The sequence below is a fragment of the Protomyctophum bolini genome (genome assembly GCF_963924005.1).
Source record: "Protomyctophum bolini genome assembly, chromosome: 14".
NCBI lineage: Eukaryota > Metazoa > Chordata > Actinopteri > Myctophiformes > Myctophidae > Protomyctophum > Protomyctophum bolini.
This window is the reverse complement of record NC_137875.1, coordinates 37713858-37730661: the sequence shown is the minus strand read 5'-3', so window position 1 is coordinate 37730661 and position 16804 is coordinate 37713858. Positions and strand designations below refer to the sequence as shown.

Below are 16804 nucleotides of genomic sequence, written 5' to 3'. Positions count from 1 at the left end.
AATTTGGTCAACAAATAAAAACTAGACAAAAATGTCTAGGAAGGGACTAGTGGACAAGAGATCCAGTATAAGTCATTTTACAATTAGTTGCATGCTGAAAATTTCCGATCTACAAGCTCACAACGCGCAAAGTGTAAAAACGGTCATTTACGACAGCATCAAGGCCCGCCAAAATACAACTCAGTCGACTAAATCAACTGTAGATTTAGTCGACTAAAATCCTATGACATTTAGTCGACTAAAACTAGTTTGACACCCATTTGTCATCTCGATGTCTCCACACAGAAACGGACTCGTTCGAGTCGTCGTCGTCCGTCCCCGGCCTGAGCGACCGCAAACGCAGGACCCTCCCCCAGCTCCCGGGCGGCGGGGGGGACGACCCCCGGGGTGGGGGGGCCAATAACAGACCCGGTGCAGGTGCCAACAACAAAGGCCTCCTGAGCCGGTCCGAGATCGGGGAGAAGCAGGACACGGAGCCCCAGGAGAAGGAGAGCCAGCAGAACCTCCGAGGGCACAAGGGCGACGGACACGAGTCCCTCACGCCCCTGGAGGAGGACGGCGAGATGACGGGCGTCAGACGGAAGCCGAGCTCCGCCACCTCCTCCCCGTCCAGGCCGCCCCATCACGCTCGCGCCTCTTCCTCCAGCGCCGAGCGAAGGAAGAGGTCGGAGGAGAGGAAGGGAGGAGGAGGTGGGGAGACGGCGGGCGGCGAGGGGAAGTCGTCAGGGGGGGGGAAGCCTCTGGTGCGCCAGGGCAGCTTCACCGTGGACAAGCCCAGCGCCAACGTCCCCTCGGAGCTCATCCCGCGCATCAACCGGGGCGGCGTGGGCGGGCGCGAGCGCAGCGACTCGGCGGGCAGCATGGACACGGCCACGCTGCTCAAGGACACGGAGGCCGTCATGGCCTTCCTGGAGGCCAAGCTCCGGGACGAGAACAAGCTGGAGCACCAGAGGAGCGGCAATAAGACCAACGGCCAGGGGGGCCAACGCCGGGCCGGCTCCATTTCCCCCGAGTCGGACGTGGACACGGCCAGCACCGCCAGCCAGGTGACGGCCACCGGAGGAGAGGCGGAGAGGATCAAAGCCACCGGCAGCAGCGTGCAGAAGCGGCGCTCTCTGAGCAGCCTGCACCGCGAGAAGAGCAACGTGAGCGCCGTGTCCTCCAGGACCGGCGGCGGCGCGGCGGTCAGCGCCAGCGCCCGCGAACGCCTGGAGTCTAGGAAGACCAAGAGCCGAACCACCGCCACCACGGAGGCCACGGGAGGCGGTTCGCGACGAACCACCGTCCAGCCGTCGTCCGCCTCTTCCAGGGCTCGCCAGGCCTCTCTGGACCTCACGGACGACGACCAGACGTCGTCCTTCCCCATCTCCGACATCCTCTCCTCGGACCAGGAGACGTCGTACTCCGGCCCCGCGTACTCCGGCCTGCGCGGCTCCCACCACACCACCACCACGGACGACCTCCTCCAGTCCAAGCTGGACGGCCGGTCCGTCAAGAGCTCCGGCGGCGGCTCCGGCTCCTCCTCCAAGACCAGCCGCACCCTGCAGGCGGCCACCACGTCCTCCCTGGGCAAGCAGCAGACGGCCTCCCTCCCACAGCCGCGGCCCACCAGGGCCTCCCTCCTCCGCCGCGCCCGCCTGGGGGACAACACCTCGGACACGGACGTGGCCAACGACAACACCGACCGCATGTCGGTGGCCTCGGAGGTGTCCACCACCAGCTCCACCTCCAGGCCGCCGTCCGGCCGGAGCAAGGGCACGCCGTCGGCGCGCCTGGACATGCTGGCCCAGCCGCGGAGGAACCGCGTCGCCTCCGTGTCGTCGGCGCGCAGCGACTCTGAGTGCATGGCGCCGCCTCCCGGGCGGGGCTCCTCCGCCTCCTCCTCGTCTCAGCGGCTGTCCGCGGAGACGGCGCTGCGCCTGGGCCTGCGCTCCTCCACGCCCACGGAGAGCAGGCTGAGGATGAGGGCCAACAGCGTGTCCAAGCTGACGGAGGCCAGGAGCAAGACCGCCGCCACGTCGGGATACTGCTCTCCCACAGGTGAGCAAAATAATGATGATGACACCCCCCCCTGTGTAGTGTGTGTTTACCAATAGGGGGTGCTGTTGTTGCACCACTCGCTTCAGACTGGTCTGTTTTTTTTTTTTACCATAGGGTTTTACTGTGTTTAACTAAAACTCTCTTAGGGGTTATTTTAATGCCTTTCAAATACTATACCATAACGTTATGCATCTAGACACTAAAAAGGCTTAAAACATGCAGACTACTTGTCAACAGGTTTTAAATGACTCAAGCCGTATTGTGCTTCTTTATTTTAAAACTTAAATTGAGTGTGAGGTTAAAAGAAAATCTAAAACGCTAGGTGGATTTGTAGAGATTACCATCAGACTTTCTTATTCAGGTTATAGGTCAGAATCAATTATTGGCCTTTGAATAATATAATGTATACTGTATGTATTGTGGTGTGCGTTGTGCGAGTATAATAATAATAATAATAATATCTCAAATTTATATAGCGCTTTTCTGAGTACCCAAAGACGCTTTACATGGGAGGGGCTTTACAGAGGTAAGAAAAAAAACACTAAAAGCTAAAGAACATTACAAGACAGTGAAAAGGGTTAGCTGGGGAAGGCAAATGTTGAAGAGGTGGGTCTTGAGGGCGGGTTTTGAAGGTTTGGAGGGTGGGTACTATAGATAGACCCTTCATTCCCTGGCAAAGTATTGTGTGTGTGTACATCACGTGTCGGTGACGTGTTCATTGAGTTGTTTCCAACGTTTCCATTGTGATGTGTTGGTCTTCACCGTCCAGAGAGCCCTCAGCCTGAGCATGAGGGTGTTGCTACCGAGGAGGAGCTGATGGGTACTGTACCGCTACTCTGTGTGTGTGTGTGTGTGTGTGTGTGTGTGTGTGTGTGTGTGTGTGTGTGTGTGGTGTGTGTGTGTGTGTGTGTGTGTGTTCGTGTGTGTGTGTGTGTGTGTGTGTGTGTGTGTGTGTGTGTGTGTGTGTGTGTGCGCGTGTGCGTGTGCGTCCATTCGTGTCAGACCTGGGTTACACTGATAGAACGTTTCATTTAACTTCCCTTGGTGCAACTGAAACAATTTTGTGAGTGTATTATTTATTACCATATTTATGATAAAAGACCAAATAAGAAAATCATTCAGTAGTCGATGGGGGGGAAAGGGTTGTAATTACACAAGAGTAAAAGCTTAATTTGTACTTGTGTCATGAACCAAACTTTAGCTTATCTACATTTACTCCATGTAGAAATGAAGCATAACAGCAGCACCAGTAGAGTAACCCAGGTCTGGCAACGTGCGTTACAGTATTATTATTAACTGTGTGATCCCCACCCGTCTAATTCAGCCATATAATACAGTGATGAAGATGACTCGAATGCTCTTCTGACCAACCAATAATTCATTTCAGACATTTTTACTTACTACTACACACCCCAAATGTGGTGTTCATTCAGTGTATAACATCAGGGAGAAGATTATGCGCCTGGAACGATGCTCCTCCTTGTGGACATATATATATTAGTGCCACGGAGTGTTGGTCAAAAACAAAAAAAATGTCATCCCATTTCCCCTTCTGAAATTATGAGTGGAGAGGTGAGAGAGCATGACGTTGTCTCATCGCGGTGTCTGTGGGCTACAGTTGACGCAGTCACTGTGACCACTGTGGAACCCTGTGTAGATTAACATGTCCTCCCGGGCTCGGTCCAAGGCTTTCCGCAAACCCTTGTGGGACGCTTCTGTATAGGCTGCCCTGGGGTGCTTTCAGGTGGCGGGATTATTAACCAGCTAAGGTTTTGTGTTGCCATTTCTTTTATGTTACATTTTTCACACAAAAAAAAAGTTCTTGCAGCTGAGCTGTGCATGAAGGAAAATTAAAAACGTTAACAAGCGGTAAAGCTTTTCAATAGTTTTGCAGCATCATCACCAGCCTTGCCCCGCTGATGACCATAATAATGCGAATGGGGAAACCTCACCCTGTGTGGGGTGGAGTTTCCCAGCACCGAGTATGAGGTAATAACTTCATACTGTACAATGACAAAACATGCCTGTCATTTGGAACATGGTCCACTGAGAGCCCCTAACATTCCTCCCTTCAGTCTTAGTGGAATAGTAAGCACGACAGAAAGAATATTGGCTTTCGTCGCTGATACAATATGTGACTTTGCCTGGCTTTAACAGTCTTATACACAGTATACGATTAACAATGCAGTAACATAAAACCACAAAAAACTAAAGTTAATGACTCTCCGGTCTGTTGCCTCATACAGCAGCATTGTCATCATTAGGTGTAAATTTGAATCCTGAAAATAAAAAAGAGAGGTCTTCATCAGTCCGATGAAGCTCCCATGAGGTTACAATTCCAGTTTTCATTTTGTCGCGCAGACGAAATGAAAGCCTTGGGTATCGAGGCTACAATTCCACCAACAGTCAGGTCAGACCTATAGTCTCTCAAGACAGACTGTCAGGCGGAAGCGCTGTTTTCCCCGAATATTTGACGATGGGATTCTCAGATTGGGTCCGACCTGATGATCAAGGCCCCATGTCGGGCTGAAAACTTGTCCTCGTAGTTTTGTCAGACGCATTTAAAAAAAAACAATAAACACGGTCTTCCCTTCTTCCCTCCCTCCCTCCCAGTCTCCAGCAGCAGCAGGTGGAGACGGCTGCCTCCGGAGTACGGCTCCACCTCGGAGGAGGAGTTCGGCTCCAACCGCAACCTCCAACCGAGACACGGAGGGCGCGCCCACCACCACCTGCGCCCCCATCACCCCCCGTCGGTCCTGCACCGCGGCGGCGGCTCCAGGACGGGCAGCGGCGGCGGCGGAGGCCCGGCCACGCCCCCCGGCACGGTGACGGGCCCGGGAGGAGTGGTGATGAAGTACCGCGCGAGGGAGCAGGACGAGTACATGAGGGACTGGACGGCGCACAGCGAGGAGATTGCCAGGTATCCATTTTTACGCGGGAACCCCTTTTGGTGTTTGTTATACTTTAGCTATTGAAAAATAGCAGATCTACAAGCTCATAGCGCGGACACCGAGTGGCGCGCTACGAGCTTGTAGGTCTGCTATTTTTTGAAAAATCGTGAAAATGTATGCCTCGAATCTTTGAATGTATATTCTTTCAGACGTTTTTAACTCAAATCTTTGCTTCTGCATGAGAGGTTCCTGGAACAACATATTTTCCAGATGGGGGGGTCGGTGGCCAATTACATATCATGTTTGGGGTCCTTGACGTGAAATATTGAGCGCCACTGATACAGAAACATGAGGTTTTTCTGAAAATTGTCACCATTTAGAAGATTTTTTTTTTAATTTTTCGACGTCAGGCCTAAATGGGTTAGTTGTCAGTTTGCAGTTTCGGCCCTCGATCCACACAATATTTCAGTATAAAGAAAAGAAAAAAAGTCCTTCTGCACACCTACAGTGAACAGGAGCGTCGGAAAACTGGAGAAGTAGAGACAAAACGTGACAGAGATCCTTTTTTATCTTCTTCTCCAGTATAAAGTGGTCAAAACTGTGTTAGTCCAACAATATGTTGTATTTTTTATTGGATAATATGATTTGATATTGATATTGTAGCGTCCTATATATCGTTAGAATTTTTTGTTTTATATCTTGTGACCACTTTAAAAAATGTGCAAATAATTGCTGATCTACAAGCTCATGCATCACGTGAGCTTGCATTTTGCTATTGTCGAAGATGTTTGAAAGTATAAAATAGGTGGATAAAAAAACATTATTATTATAACCAAAGGTTTGTCATGTCTGTATTATTATTATTATTATTATTAGCACCCAGCCTGTGCTACTGTACTAGTGTTACTAGTATTATCTTGCCATGCCGTGCCACATATCTTGCTGAAAATCTTTGAACATGAATTTTAGCGTAATTATTAATAATAATGTCTGAAACAGCTTGAATGTTGAAGGCAGTGCTGGAAACTGCTTCAATGTACTCACTGTGACATGCATTACACAAAACAGCTAAACAGCTAAAACAATGCCTTCCAGTGAGACTGTATGTTAATCTTAATTTGAGTCACTGAGTAATAGTCATGCTATAGTCGTAGTTTGGCTACTAGATTACTGGTATTGTTTAACACACGTCAATAGACTAGCGCCGCAGTCCCGCCCCCCTACCAGGGCCCAGGAAATGATTCCCCGTTCATTTTCCTCATAGACTTTTCCAAAAAAGTATTTATTTAAAGACCTTTTAAAGCCTCGTACAGAGCCAACTCGAGTTGTGACAAATCATGACAACAAACATGGGGCCGAACAAAGAATTAGAAAGAAGGAAAAAAAACGGCAGGTTATACAACACTTTTGTTGTTGTTTTTCTTCTTTGTAATTATTTGTTTGGTCCAAAATATCGTGTCTCACAACTGGAGTTGGCTTTGGTCCGCGCGGCGTAACCGCCTTTAACCCCTTTTGGTGTTAGCATTATGTTATGCTTTAGCTATTGTAAAATAGCAGATCTACAAGCTGATGATAATGATAATGATGATGATGATGATGATGATGATGATATATATACAGTATGTCAATGCACTTTGCCTCGAGCCCTAAAAAGGAACCCGTCCCGTCTGATTGGTTGAACAGGTTATTCCCCTGTGTGCGCAGGATCAGCCAGGACCTGGCCAAGGACCTGGCCATCCTGGCGCGGGAGATCCACGACGTGGCGGGGGAGATCGACTCGGTCAGCTCGTCCGGCACGGCGCCCAGCACCACGGCCAGCACCGCCGCCACCACGCCCGGATCGGCCATCGACACCCGGGAAGAGGTAGGCACGACGTCGCCCGCCGCGCGGCGCCCTGTTGCGGCGCTGCTGCAGCCGGACATACAGGAGGAAGGCATGGAAAAGGTGCCCCTCTTTCTTTCTTTCTCCTTCTTCTTCTCCTCGTCCATTATTGGCCGTCCCTCCAACGCATGTGCACATCGCTCCTCCTGAGTCCTGACAGACAGACACCCTGCTGCTGCTGCTGCTGCTGTCGCTCTGATTTAAAGATGGCTAAGGGGCCGATTCATACTCTACTATTTTACCGCTGTTTCGGCGCTGTAGTGCCGAAATGATTTCGGCTCGTCAGACATTTTCAGTAGCGCCGAAGAGACGACTTTAGGACGGTACCCCCCCCCCCCCCCCCGAACCTCAAATGACGTCACATTGTAGGCTCTACAGAGCCGAACCGACTTTTATTCGGCTCTAAAATAGGAGTATGAATCGGCCCTAACTCTGACTCCTTTTGGTGGCTAAAACACCGCTGCTTCTGGATTTTATATCCATCGTGGGAGGTATTTATATCTTTCTCTTTCTTTCTTTCTTTCTTTCTTTCTTTCTTTGCCATGAGAGGAACTGGAGTATTATTGACTGGCAACCCCTCACTAAGCTTAGCTTACCCTTAAGAGCTTTTAACTTTCTCATTTATCGCACATTTTCATCTAATACGTATACAACTGAGAATCTGAGATATGTTGTTTCCTAACCTCCTCTCCTCGACCCTCGTGTCTCGCTCTCTTCTCCCCCCCACTCTCTATGTGTCTCTTGTTTTCTCTCCCCCTCTCTCTCTCTCTCTCCCCACCATTTGTTGTTCTCTCTCTCCCCACCCAGCTCGTGGATCGGGTGTTTGACGAGAGCCTCAACTTCAGGAAGATCCCGCCCGTGATCTCGACCAATAAGGCGCCCGAGATCAACGGGCGGCCGGTGGAGCTCCGCCCACGCGCTCCCGACAGCCTGGAGCCCCGGGCTCTGAGGAGACGCACCTGGAACCGAGAGGAGGTGAGACGAGAGGAGGTGGTGAAGAGAGAGCGGAGAAATAAACATGAGGGGGGAGAGATAGTGTTGTTTTTGGCAGCACATTTCGATTTTAGTTTAGTCATAGTCTTTGGACTGAAACTTCATTTAGTTTTAGTCACATTTTAGTCACCTGGAATGTCTTAGTGTTGGTCTAGTTTTAGTCGACTAAATGTCATCAGATTTTAGTCGGCTAAAATGTCTTTTGGCGGGCCTTGATGCCGTCGTAATGAGTGTTTTTACACTTGCTGAAAATATTTTCAGCATGCAACCAAGTGTGAAATGACTTATACTGGATCTCTTGTCCACTAGTCCCTTCCTAACATTTTAGTCTAGTTTCTATTTATCGACGAAATTGTCAGTATATTTAGTCTTAGTTTTAGTCATCGTAGCTTAGTTTTCATTTAGTTTCCATTCGTTTTTTGTCAGTGAGAAAAGGTAGTCGACGAACTTTTTTTTTTAGTCGACGAAAACAACACTGGGGACAGTGGGGAGAGATACTGTAACGTGGTGACATACAGTACCAGAGGAATAACAAGGACGTGTGTAGTCCTGCCATCAATGGGTTTGGTTCTCATAAATCAGTGGTTCTCAAACCCTTTTCATTGTTTTCTGAATGCAAGTAGCTTAACCCCTTAACCTGACTAAAATTTTACTTCCAAAATTGCAAGAAAAACATAATACAATTATGATAACGGCAAATAAATACTGCTTTCTGCCGTTTCGACAGTTGTGCTGGTCAAATTTTAGATTTCTTTTTTTATAATTAATAATCTTTAATTAGTAAAGTACAGTTGACTGTAGACAGTCAACTCACTTCTTGTCTCACATCCTCCCAAAACAACTTTCACTACAAACAACTTTGTCGTTCATCTGGTTTTATCGAACCTACAGTACTACTGATTGGATATTGAGATGCCTTGCCAAGGTATTCTTCCTGAACTTAAGCTAAGCTCAGTTAAATTGTATTTTGAGTTGCTCTCGAGCCAGTTACTGCAATACATTGCTTGTCGTTTGTTTCTTTCAAATGATGAAATTCAGTTTTCCTTTCAGTGTTTGACTGTAGTTGGTGTTGTCCTCTGTCCATTCAGGCGGTGTTGGACAGTCTCCTGATTACCTCAGTGTCTCAGCTGTCCTCCAAGATCAGACAGTCTGTTGACAAGACGGCAGGAAAAATCAGGTAAAACAACTAAAGCTTTAAAGGCCCACTGGATCCTGGAACCAAGACAACTATTTGCCATTGCTTTTGTTTTGAAATACTTTTTGTATAATTGCCTATATAATAAACATTTTTACGACATTATAACAACTATATAATAAATATTATAACATGTTAGCCATAGCATTTGCTAAACAATGACTGAGTGGACATTTAAGATAAAAAATAAGCTTTGATAAAGTTAGTTTGGGTCATTTCAGTAACCAATATGTAGCCTGGCTACAAGTAGCAAATACACACATTACATCACACATGAATACAAAAACATGCCATTCTAAATGGAATAGAACAGCATTAGAATTTATTTTTCCCTATAATTTTTATCCCACGATTTTGCAACCCAGTGAATTCTAATGTAATCCTGGGTGCTACACTTCTTCTGCCAACCTGGGGGGGCAGCGGACTGACCTCATGCCTCCTTCTATGCATGAGGAGTCCAAGCTGCTTTCTTTTCACCTGACCGGGGGGAATTTCACTGGAACATGCAAACTCATGCAAACACAGAAAGGCCCTTTCGCCAACCCCCGCCTCGGGTATGGGCACCGATGACGCAGCATTAGAATTGAATATCATTCCAAAGGGCATTTTTTTAGCATGCACGTAAGCACCTGCAGTTTGACATTGTGTGCTTGTGTAACCAAAGTCATTTTGCTCCAGGATATTGTTCAAAGACAAGGACAGGAACTGGGACGAGATTGAGAACAAACTGAGATCTGAGAGTGACATACCGCTCCTCAAAACCACCAACAAGGTAGGGCAACCCTCTGCATGGGTATCTGAACAGCACAGTGGAAGTATTCAGATCCTTTGTTTAAGTAAAATTCTACCACAGGTCGTTTCGAGGAAGCAATCTGATTGGTTGAAACAGCCTTCTAGCCGTGGGTTAAACCAGCACTGTTCACCACCTAATCAAAACAAAGAATTCAGCTGCTATGTTCTCCCAGAGCGCTAGCAAACTCGGTGGCTAGGCTAGCTAGTTTCTTGGGAAGGTTGTGGTCGTAGTGACTACATCTGTCATTAAAAAAATATATTCTTTCAGCGATTTTAATAGTTTTAAGGGTAACTGTGGTAGAATTGCAATATTACACTCGAGGGTGTGGGTTAACGTGATTATTGCCACGACAGTGATGCGGTCAGGAACGAGACGGAGTCGAGTTCCGCAAGCATCACTGAAGTGTAATATTGCTTAAGTATCACCACAATATAACAAAATACTCTGTTACAAGTAAAAGGCAAACTTAAAATTCAAACTTTTACTTGCACAGAAGTGCAAAGGTATTGGCCTCAAAATATACTTACAGTACTATCGTAAAATAAATCTCAGATCTTTAATTTCTTTTTTTTAACTTGGATGTTTTTGAATAGCCGGAGTGGTTAAATGTATGCTGTCAAATAACTGTAGTGGAGTAAAAAGTACACATACTTATAGGTGAATGAAAAGAACCTCACGATTATACTTAGAGTACAGTACTTGAGTAAATGTACGTATAGTCACTTTACACAGCGGAACAATAGAGCACAGATAGGAACGTATAGTGATATGAAGATATTATGGTTTTATGAGCTGGTGTCACTGTGGCTTTCCTTTTCTCATTTCTGCAGGAGATCTCCTCTATTCTACTGGAGTTAAAGAGAGTAGAGAAACAGCTACAAGGTACCGTTAAAGAGGCATGGATACATGACGCGCACGTACACACGCACGCACATACATAAGAGCAACCTTCATGACGCACACGTCGTACACACGCACGCACATACATAGGAGCATGAAACACGATGTACCTGTAGACAACAACAACATTCTCTCAATCAAACGCACACAAAAACACACAGACCCACATAAAGCCCCACAAACCTTACTCATGTAAGCGCAAACTACTTTTTGTGTCTGTCAAAATCTCATGTAACAAGATGTGAGTTTTAGATTGGCTATTTTTTCAAAGATTATTTTATTTTAGTACATTTATCCCTTGCTTTTTTGTGGGGAAAAATAAAATAATTATGTTTTTTAATTGTTTTATTTGGGGGGGGGGGGGGGTATAGATTTTGCCTCTATTGGGACGAACTTAATGATGACTTTTTGTATAGTATAGTACAGTACAGTACTGTATTGGAGTAATATTGTTTGGTTGACACAAACACCCACTTGGGAACAGCATGGGAGGAACCATCACTCCATTCCACTTCACTTTGAACTCTCCTTCTCCTATACTTCCACAGTGATCAACGTGATGGTGGACCCAGACGGCACCCTGGACGCCCTGACCACCCTGGGCCTGGCCACCAGCCCCACCACCCCCACCAAGCCCCTGCAAGGGGCCCCCAAGGCAACCAGCCCCGGAGGATCCCACCAAGCCTCCTCCGTCCTCCCCGGTCCCCTCCCGGAGATCCTGCCGGGGCCCGGGGCCACCGTCGTCAACAACAGGGGACAACAGGGGACCTCTGCCTCTGCCAAGCCGGAGGACACGACGACGGCACGGAACCTGCAGGACGTGGGCATCGGCGGAGCCGGCAGAGGGATGCTGCCGTTCAGCCGCATCCGACCGAGCGGAGAGGAGGCCATCGCTCAGAAGTGAGCCCCGGGGAAAACAGAAGCATGTGAGATCTCTCTCCTCTGAAAGAATTGTACAGTGTATTGAAAACGCCAGGCTGGGGATTCAGATCTCACAGTAGAAATATGAAACAGACTTCATTGACACAACGACCACCAAACTTCCCTGTGTTTTCGGGGGGATGAGATTATGAATAATGCTGACTTCATTTAGAGGGAGCGGCAAGTGTTATCAGACCTGACCTGCGGTGAACTGTTCTCCAAGGTCTGAATGAATGGACGGACTCCTGTGGACACTGGGGTGATGATGCAGATCTTAATGGACACACAACTATAGCCCCTAATGGACAGAAACCCCCATGTAGTGTAGCAGCCAAAAAAAGGCCACAAACCTTAAGTCGATGGATCGTGGATACACACTCCTGAACGGAAACACAGCCCTGTGAATGAATGGACACCGTCATGCGATGCTACTACATGAGTAGCGTGACCATAAACGGTATCATGTGCATACCGGCCAACTGCTACCGTAGTATATCAACGGTCAACTTCCTGTGGTTTGCGCAATCTCTGCTCTTCCCTCCAGCTTTCCTCCTCAAACCTTCTCTAATGTGTCTGGACCATATATCATAATTTATACCGTGTAACGGTGAGGCTTAATTCATATATTGTTGCACGTGTTGTCATGCGCCGATAATAGCAGATCGACACGCTCTCTGCGACACGTGTTGTTGTGAGCTTGCTGCTGTTTTCGGTGCACAATACCGGTGCGCAACTAAATATAAATTGAAACGACCCCTGTAAGATTTTCTTTTAGCTCATCATGGACATCATGTCTCACAGAGGCTGTGAGCCACTTGGCTCATACCTCCTTACATTTCTACGGGATCACACCGTGTTAATATTGTCTCACAGCGTTGAGCTGATGTATTGAGTATTATGAGCCGTGTATAGCTTGTTTTATACAGAATAAACTAGGTTTAACTTCACAAAGACCATGCCTTAAAGTGCAGCATCACCGTTGGTTGGTTCACCCGTACAACTATACTCCCTGTCAGTACACAACAGAATCCAATGTACAATAAATCTTGCAATATCGGATGCCATGTAAACACACACTATGCTGAAATGCAGTGCACTATACACTGCAACGTTTTCCTTACTCATTTACAATAGAGAGAACAGTTTGTTTGCCATCTCATGAAGTGCCCAAGTTGAAGCCAAACAAATTCATGAACAGATTAAATCTCACTATTAAATCTCCAAAACTCCTATAGAACCACAGAACTCTCATTATAATGTGACTTAAAACTCCGTCCACTGGCCCAGTAAGACTAACAGAATCCTATAGCAGACTGAAATGGATTTCTATAGTGCCTCCCTCTTCTCCTGCCTTTCATCCTGTACTTCCCCTTCTTATACAGTAGCTCCTGTTGTGTGTGTGTGTGTGTGTGTGTGTGTGTGTGTGTGTGCATGCACACATGCTTTCTATCAGGAAGTTGATGTTTTGTAATTAACCTCACTAATGTAAATGGTGCATTTATATAGCGCCTTTATCAAAGGCGCTTTACATAGATAGAGTGCATTACATTCACCCATTCACACATGCATTCATACACCCATGGTGGAGGAAACCATGCAAGGCACCAACCTGCACATCGTGAGCAATTAGGGGTTCAGAGTCTTGCTCAAGGACACTTCGACACTAACCTTGCGGTTCCCATCCGGCCACTCAACCCCTGAACCACTGCCGCCCTAATGTAGAATGGTATGGTGGTCACCATTGACTGCTGTTGGGAAACCAGTGAACCAACAATCGTTTTCAAATGCCATTAAAATTGTTAGCAAACCAAGCTCACCCAGTAGCATACTGTACCAATATTATTATTATTATTATTATTTCAAACACAGAGACCCCCACATGCACTCACACTCACACACACAAAATTAAAAAAGGAAAAGAAATTGTATTTTTGGACATACCGTATCAGTTCATCTGTTTGCTGTTAATCGTTTTTTTTGTTATCTACAGTATTTCAACAACAGATTGATTTCAAAGTTTTGATGATGATCAAAGATTCAGTTGACAAGCTATGGTGAAAAGCTTTTTTTTAATTGTTTGTTTGTACTGTACACTGAAACTCAGTGCACTTCGCATGATGTCCAATGTACTTTGATGTACATTTGGCTTTTGTCTGCCCTTTTCTGTCATGGCTGATGTTTTTTCTTTTTTTTGCACTAGCAGAAGACAGAAACATTGTTCTACAGGGGCCCTTCATTGCATTCAGATACTGTGTAACATATAACATATAACTCTGTATAATCTTTTGTTGTGACTTCCTCAAAAGACTACAGCAGTGTCATATTATACAGTCCATAGTTTTTTTATATAATTTCATCGCCATTTTTATGACCCGTTATTTACAAACTATGGACTAGAGAAAGCTGCTAGAATTTGTTTTGCTAATGTCTATCTAAACACGTTGGCGATTTTACAAGGACTGTTTGGTCCAAACTTCTAATGTGTCTTAAAGGACAATGCGTTCTCTCAAGCTAACGACTGATCTACCCACAAACCTGTTTGAACATTTTTACGTATCACGTGACTTCTAAAACAATGAATGAAGATGCATTCTTCCCTTTTACACTAAGGGGGCGTACAAGTACTGTACTGTAAAATAATCCAGACACAGGCATGCACTTCCCCATTGAATTTTCTGCTTTTTCTAGCGACTTTTAGGGGGACTAGCCATTTTCTAATCATCTCTTCAGCTTATTGTCTGTGTCCTAGAATAAGATTAATTAAAAGACAATGTATTAATCCTTAGACTTTGGCAATAGTGAATTTAGGTACCAGAATCCTTTCCTCCTTTTACCGTATTGTTCAATATTTGATGCCTCCAAGTGCCAGGTTTAACTACAGAATGGCATTGATAAAAAGGAAGAAAACGTGTCTATAAATGTTATTTCTCTTGTTTTGCACATCAGATTGTGGTGGTTTCTTTGCCATAGAGAAGCAGTTACGCCACAGTACAGTGGTGGGACTCTAAACTCTAAACGTCACAGTCTGTGTCTGATACCAGAGCGACTGCCTCGTCTCTGTGGAACTATTCTAGTCTTTATACAATATAAAGAACGCAACTTCAAGTTCAAGCCACTTTGCTTTTTGTCACATTTTATCAAAAAAAGAAAAGGGGATGGCAAATGCTCGGTACACGTTTGTTTTTATTTTTTTAAGTCGTTTACGCATCGTCTTATCAGTGTTTATCTTTGTCTTTTTTTTTTCCTGTAAAGATAATTTTATTTATTTTGTTTAATATTTTTCTTCAATGTTTCATGTATTTTATATTTGTTTTACTATCTACATTTGTTACTTATTGTTAATAAAGAGCCATTCTGATGTTTATTCATGTCTGTGGAGTGGATTTCAAACAAATTTATATCAGATAGTATCACAAAGTATGTGTACTACCACATTACAGTTCCCTTTGTATCAAGAATGTAGCCTCGGTACATATCCAGCCTTTCATTTGATCAGGAAAACGCCACTCAGGAAACTTTAGTGAATTCCTTTTAATTCCCACACATACAGTACAGTAACTTAAACTACACGCAACAAAACTAACTGAATTGTGTTACACTTGGGTTACAACAACAGACAGTGGTTGATCCAGAAGATGATTATGGCTGATATAAGGAGAAGGGGTGCTGGTGGGGTCAGGGTTTCTAGCCGGGGGGGGGGGGGGCAGCTCAGCTGAAGATGATTATGGCCGATATAAGGAGAAGGGGTGCTGCTGGGGTCAGGGTTTCTAGCCGGGGGGCCAGCCCAGCTGGCGTCCACCCAGGACGTGGATGTGGAGGTGATAGACAGACTGGCCGCCGTCCACGCCGTCGTTGACCACCAGCCTGTAGCCTTTGGCCAGCCCCACCTTCTCGGCACACTTCTTGGCCACGATCATCATGTGACCTAGTAACTGAAAGTGAGAAAGACAAAAGAACTGAGTGATTATGAATTATGATACGCAAAATTAAATAACCCCTAGGTGTCCCCCGTCCCCACTTTGAAAACCACTGTACTAAGCAATAAGCATGAAAACTACTGTAAGTAGGAGCATATAGGAAGTTAGGAACTGTCTGTACATTTTTAGATACCCACAAAGCCGCTTTGAGGTTTCCGAATACTTACGGCAGCGTCACAATCTTCTGCTTTAGACAGCTGGACGATATGCTTTATTGGGACAACAAGGAAGTGAGTAGGTGCTTGAGGGGAGACGTCATGGAAGGCTATACACTGAAAAACAAAAAAGGACAAAAACTGTCTTTATCAGAACAATCTGGAAGCAGGATGCACTGGATTTAATCATGGAGCCATTTGCAACGTCATTGGGTGTCCACTCACTGCACTGCCACATTGGCTGACTAGGTGTCTTTTTAACACTAAACAAAAGGTAAGGAATCACAAAACACTTGTTTTTAATGGGGTTTTTTGAGGGCTTTCAGCCATGAATTCCTACGTGTAATTACAATTTCTATGTAATAATAATAATAATAATATTTTTTATTTGTAGCACACTTTACATTTCGAGACAATCTCAATGTGCAATTTTCAAGACTGATTTAGTGAATAATTTAAAAAGAAAATAATGTGTGAAGCAGCCCCACCATCTGTACATTCAGTGACACTGACAACCAGGCTGATTTATACGGGCTCGTACGACGGTTTCGCTCACCCAAAATAGCCAATCTACAAGCTCATAACGCGTCTCAGTGCGACGCGTAATGAGCTTGTAGATCAGCTATTTTCTGGAACGGTGCACTGTGCAGAACTGGGCTAAAACAAGGCTATACATTAGGCTAACATAATAACGGCGTCAGCCAGTGAGCCATGGGTGGTCCTGGTCCGTTTCTCAGTCATTAATAATGACTCATTATTGCTTGCTTCGTTAAATTACATACGTTTGTGTGTACCGCGTGGTATATATAATACAGCATACGTACATACCTGATCATCTTCGTAGAATATCTTTGAAGGAATTTCCTTGCGTATGATTTTGCCGAATATCGTGTCTCCACCCGGCTGAGCAACCTGTGAGTTAGCAATTTCATCAGCCATGTTGGCGCTGACTGGACTGTAGTGTACTGTCTGACTGTCAAACTCACACACTATGCACCAGTGTTGCCAGATTTGGATAAAACAAGCTCTAAAGAAGCGACTGGGTCACACTTTAAAC

At 45.7% G+C, this 16804-nt stretch overlaps 2 protein-coding genes across 2 annotated transcripts in view; one reads left to right on the top strand and one right to left on the bottom strand.

Annotated features, from left to right (window-relative positions):
- Window positions 1-14979, top strand: part of cep170aa (centrosomal protein 170Aa) — a 76500-nt gene extending 61521 nt beyond the window's left edge. The window contains 9 exon segments of the mRNA XM_080782469.1: window positions 286-2040; window positions 2810-2860; window positions 4654-4960; window positions 6636-6876; window positions 7621-7788; window positions 8895-8983; window positions 9680-9773; window positions 10625-10676; window positions 11243-14979. Coding sequence (XP_080638595.1) covers window positions 286-2040; window positions 2810-2860; window positions 4654-4960; window positions 6636-6876; window positions 7621-7788; window positions 8895-8983; window positions 9680-9773; window positions 10625-10676; window positions 11243-11598 — 3113 coding nt within the window. The 3' untranslated portion in view covers window positions 11599-14979.
- Window positions 14980-15132: 153 nt separating this feature from the next.
- Window positions 15133-16750, bottom strand: hint1 (histidine triad nucleotide binding protein 1). Its single transcript, XM_080782470.1, has 3 exons — window positions 16576-16750; window positions 15760-15864; window positions 15133-15547 (listed from the first exon to the last, which is right to left on the bottom strand). The coding sequence occupies exons 1-3, from the start codon at window positions 16684-16686 to the stop codon at window positions 15383-15385; spliced, it is 381 nt and encodes a 126-aa protein (XP_080638596.1). The 5' UTR covers window positions 16687-16750; the 3' UTR covers window positions 15133-15382.
- Between the last annotated feature and the right edge of the window lie 54 nt (window positions 16751-16804).

What these genes read in the sequence shown, in the direction of transcription:
- hint1 (XM_080782470.1), bottom strand. Translation starts at nt 16,686, where the DNA reads ATGGCTGATGAAATTGCTAACTCACAGGTTGCTCAGCCGGGTGGAGAC. An exon ending in TATTCTACGAAGATGATCAG is followed by an intron (nt 15,865 to 16,575) that starts GTATGTACGTAT and finishes TTTGTTTTTCAG; the next exon opens with TGTATAGCCTTCCATGACGT. An exon ending in CAGAAGATTGTGACGCTGCC is followed by an intron (nt 15,548 to 15,759) that starts GTAAGTATTCGG and finishes TCTCACTTTCAG; the next exon opens with TTACTAGGTCACATGATGAT.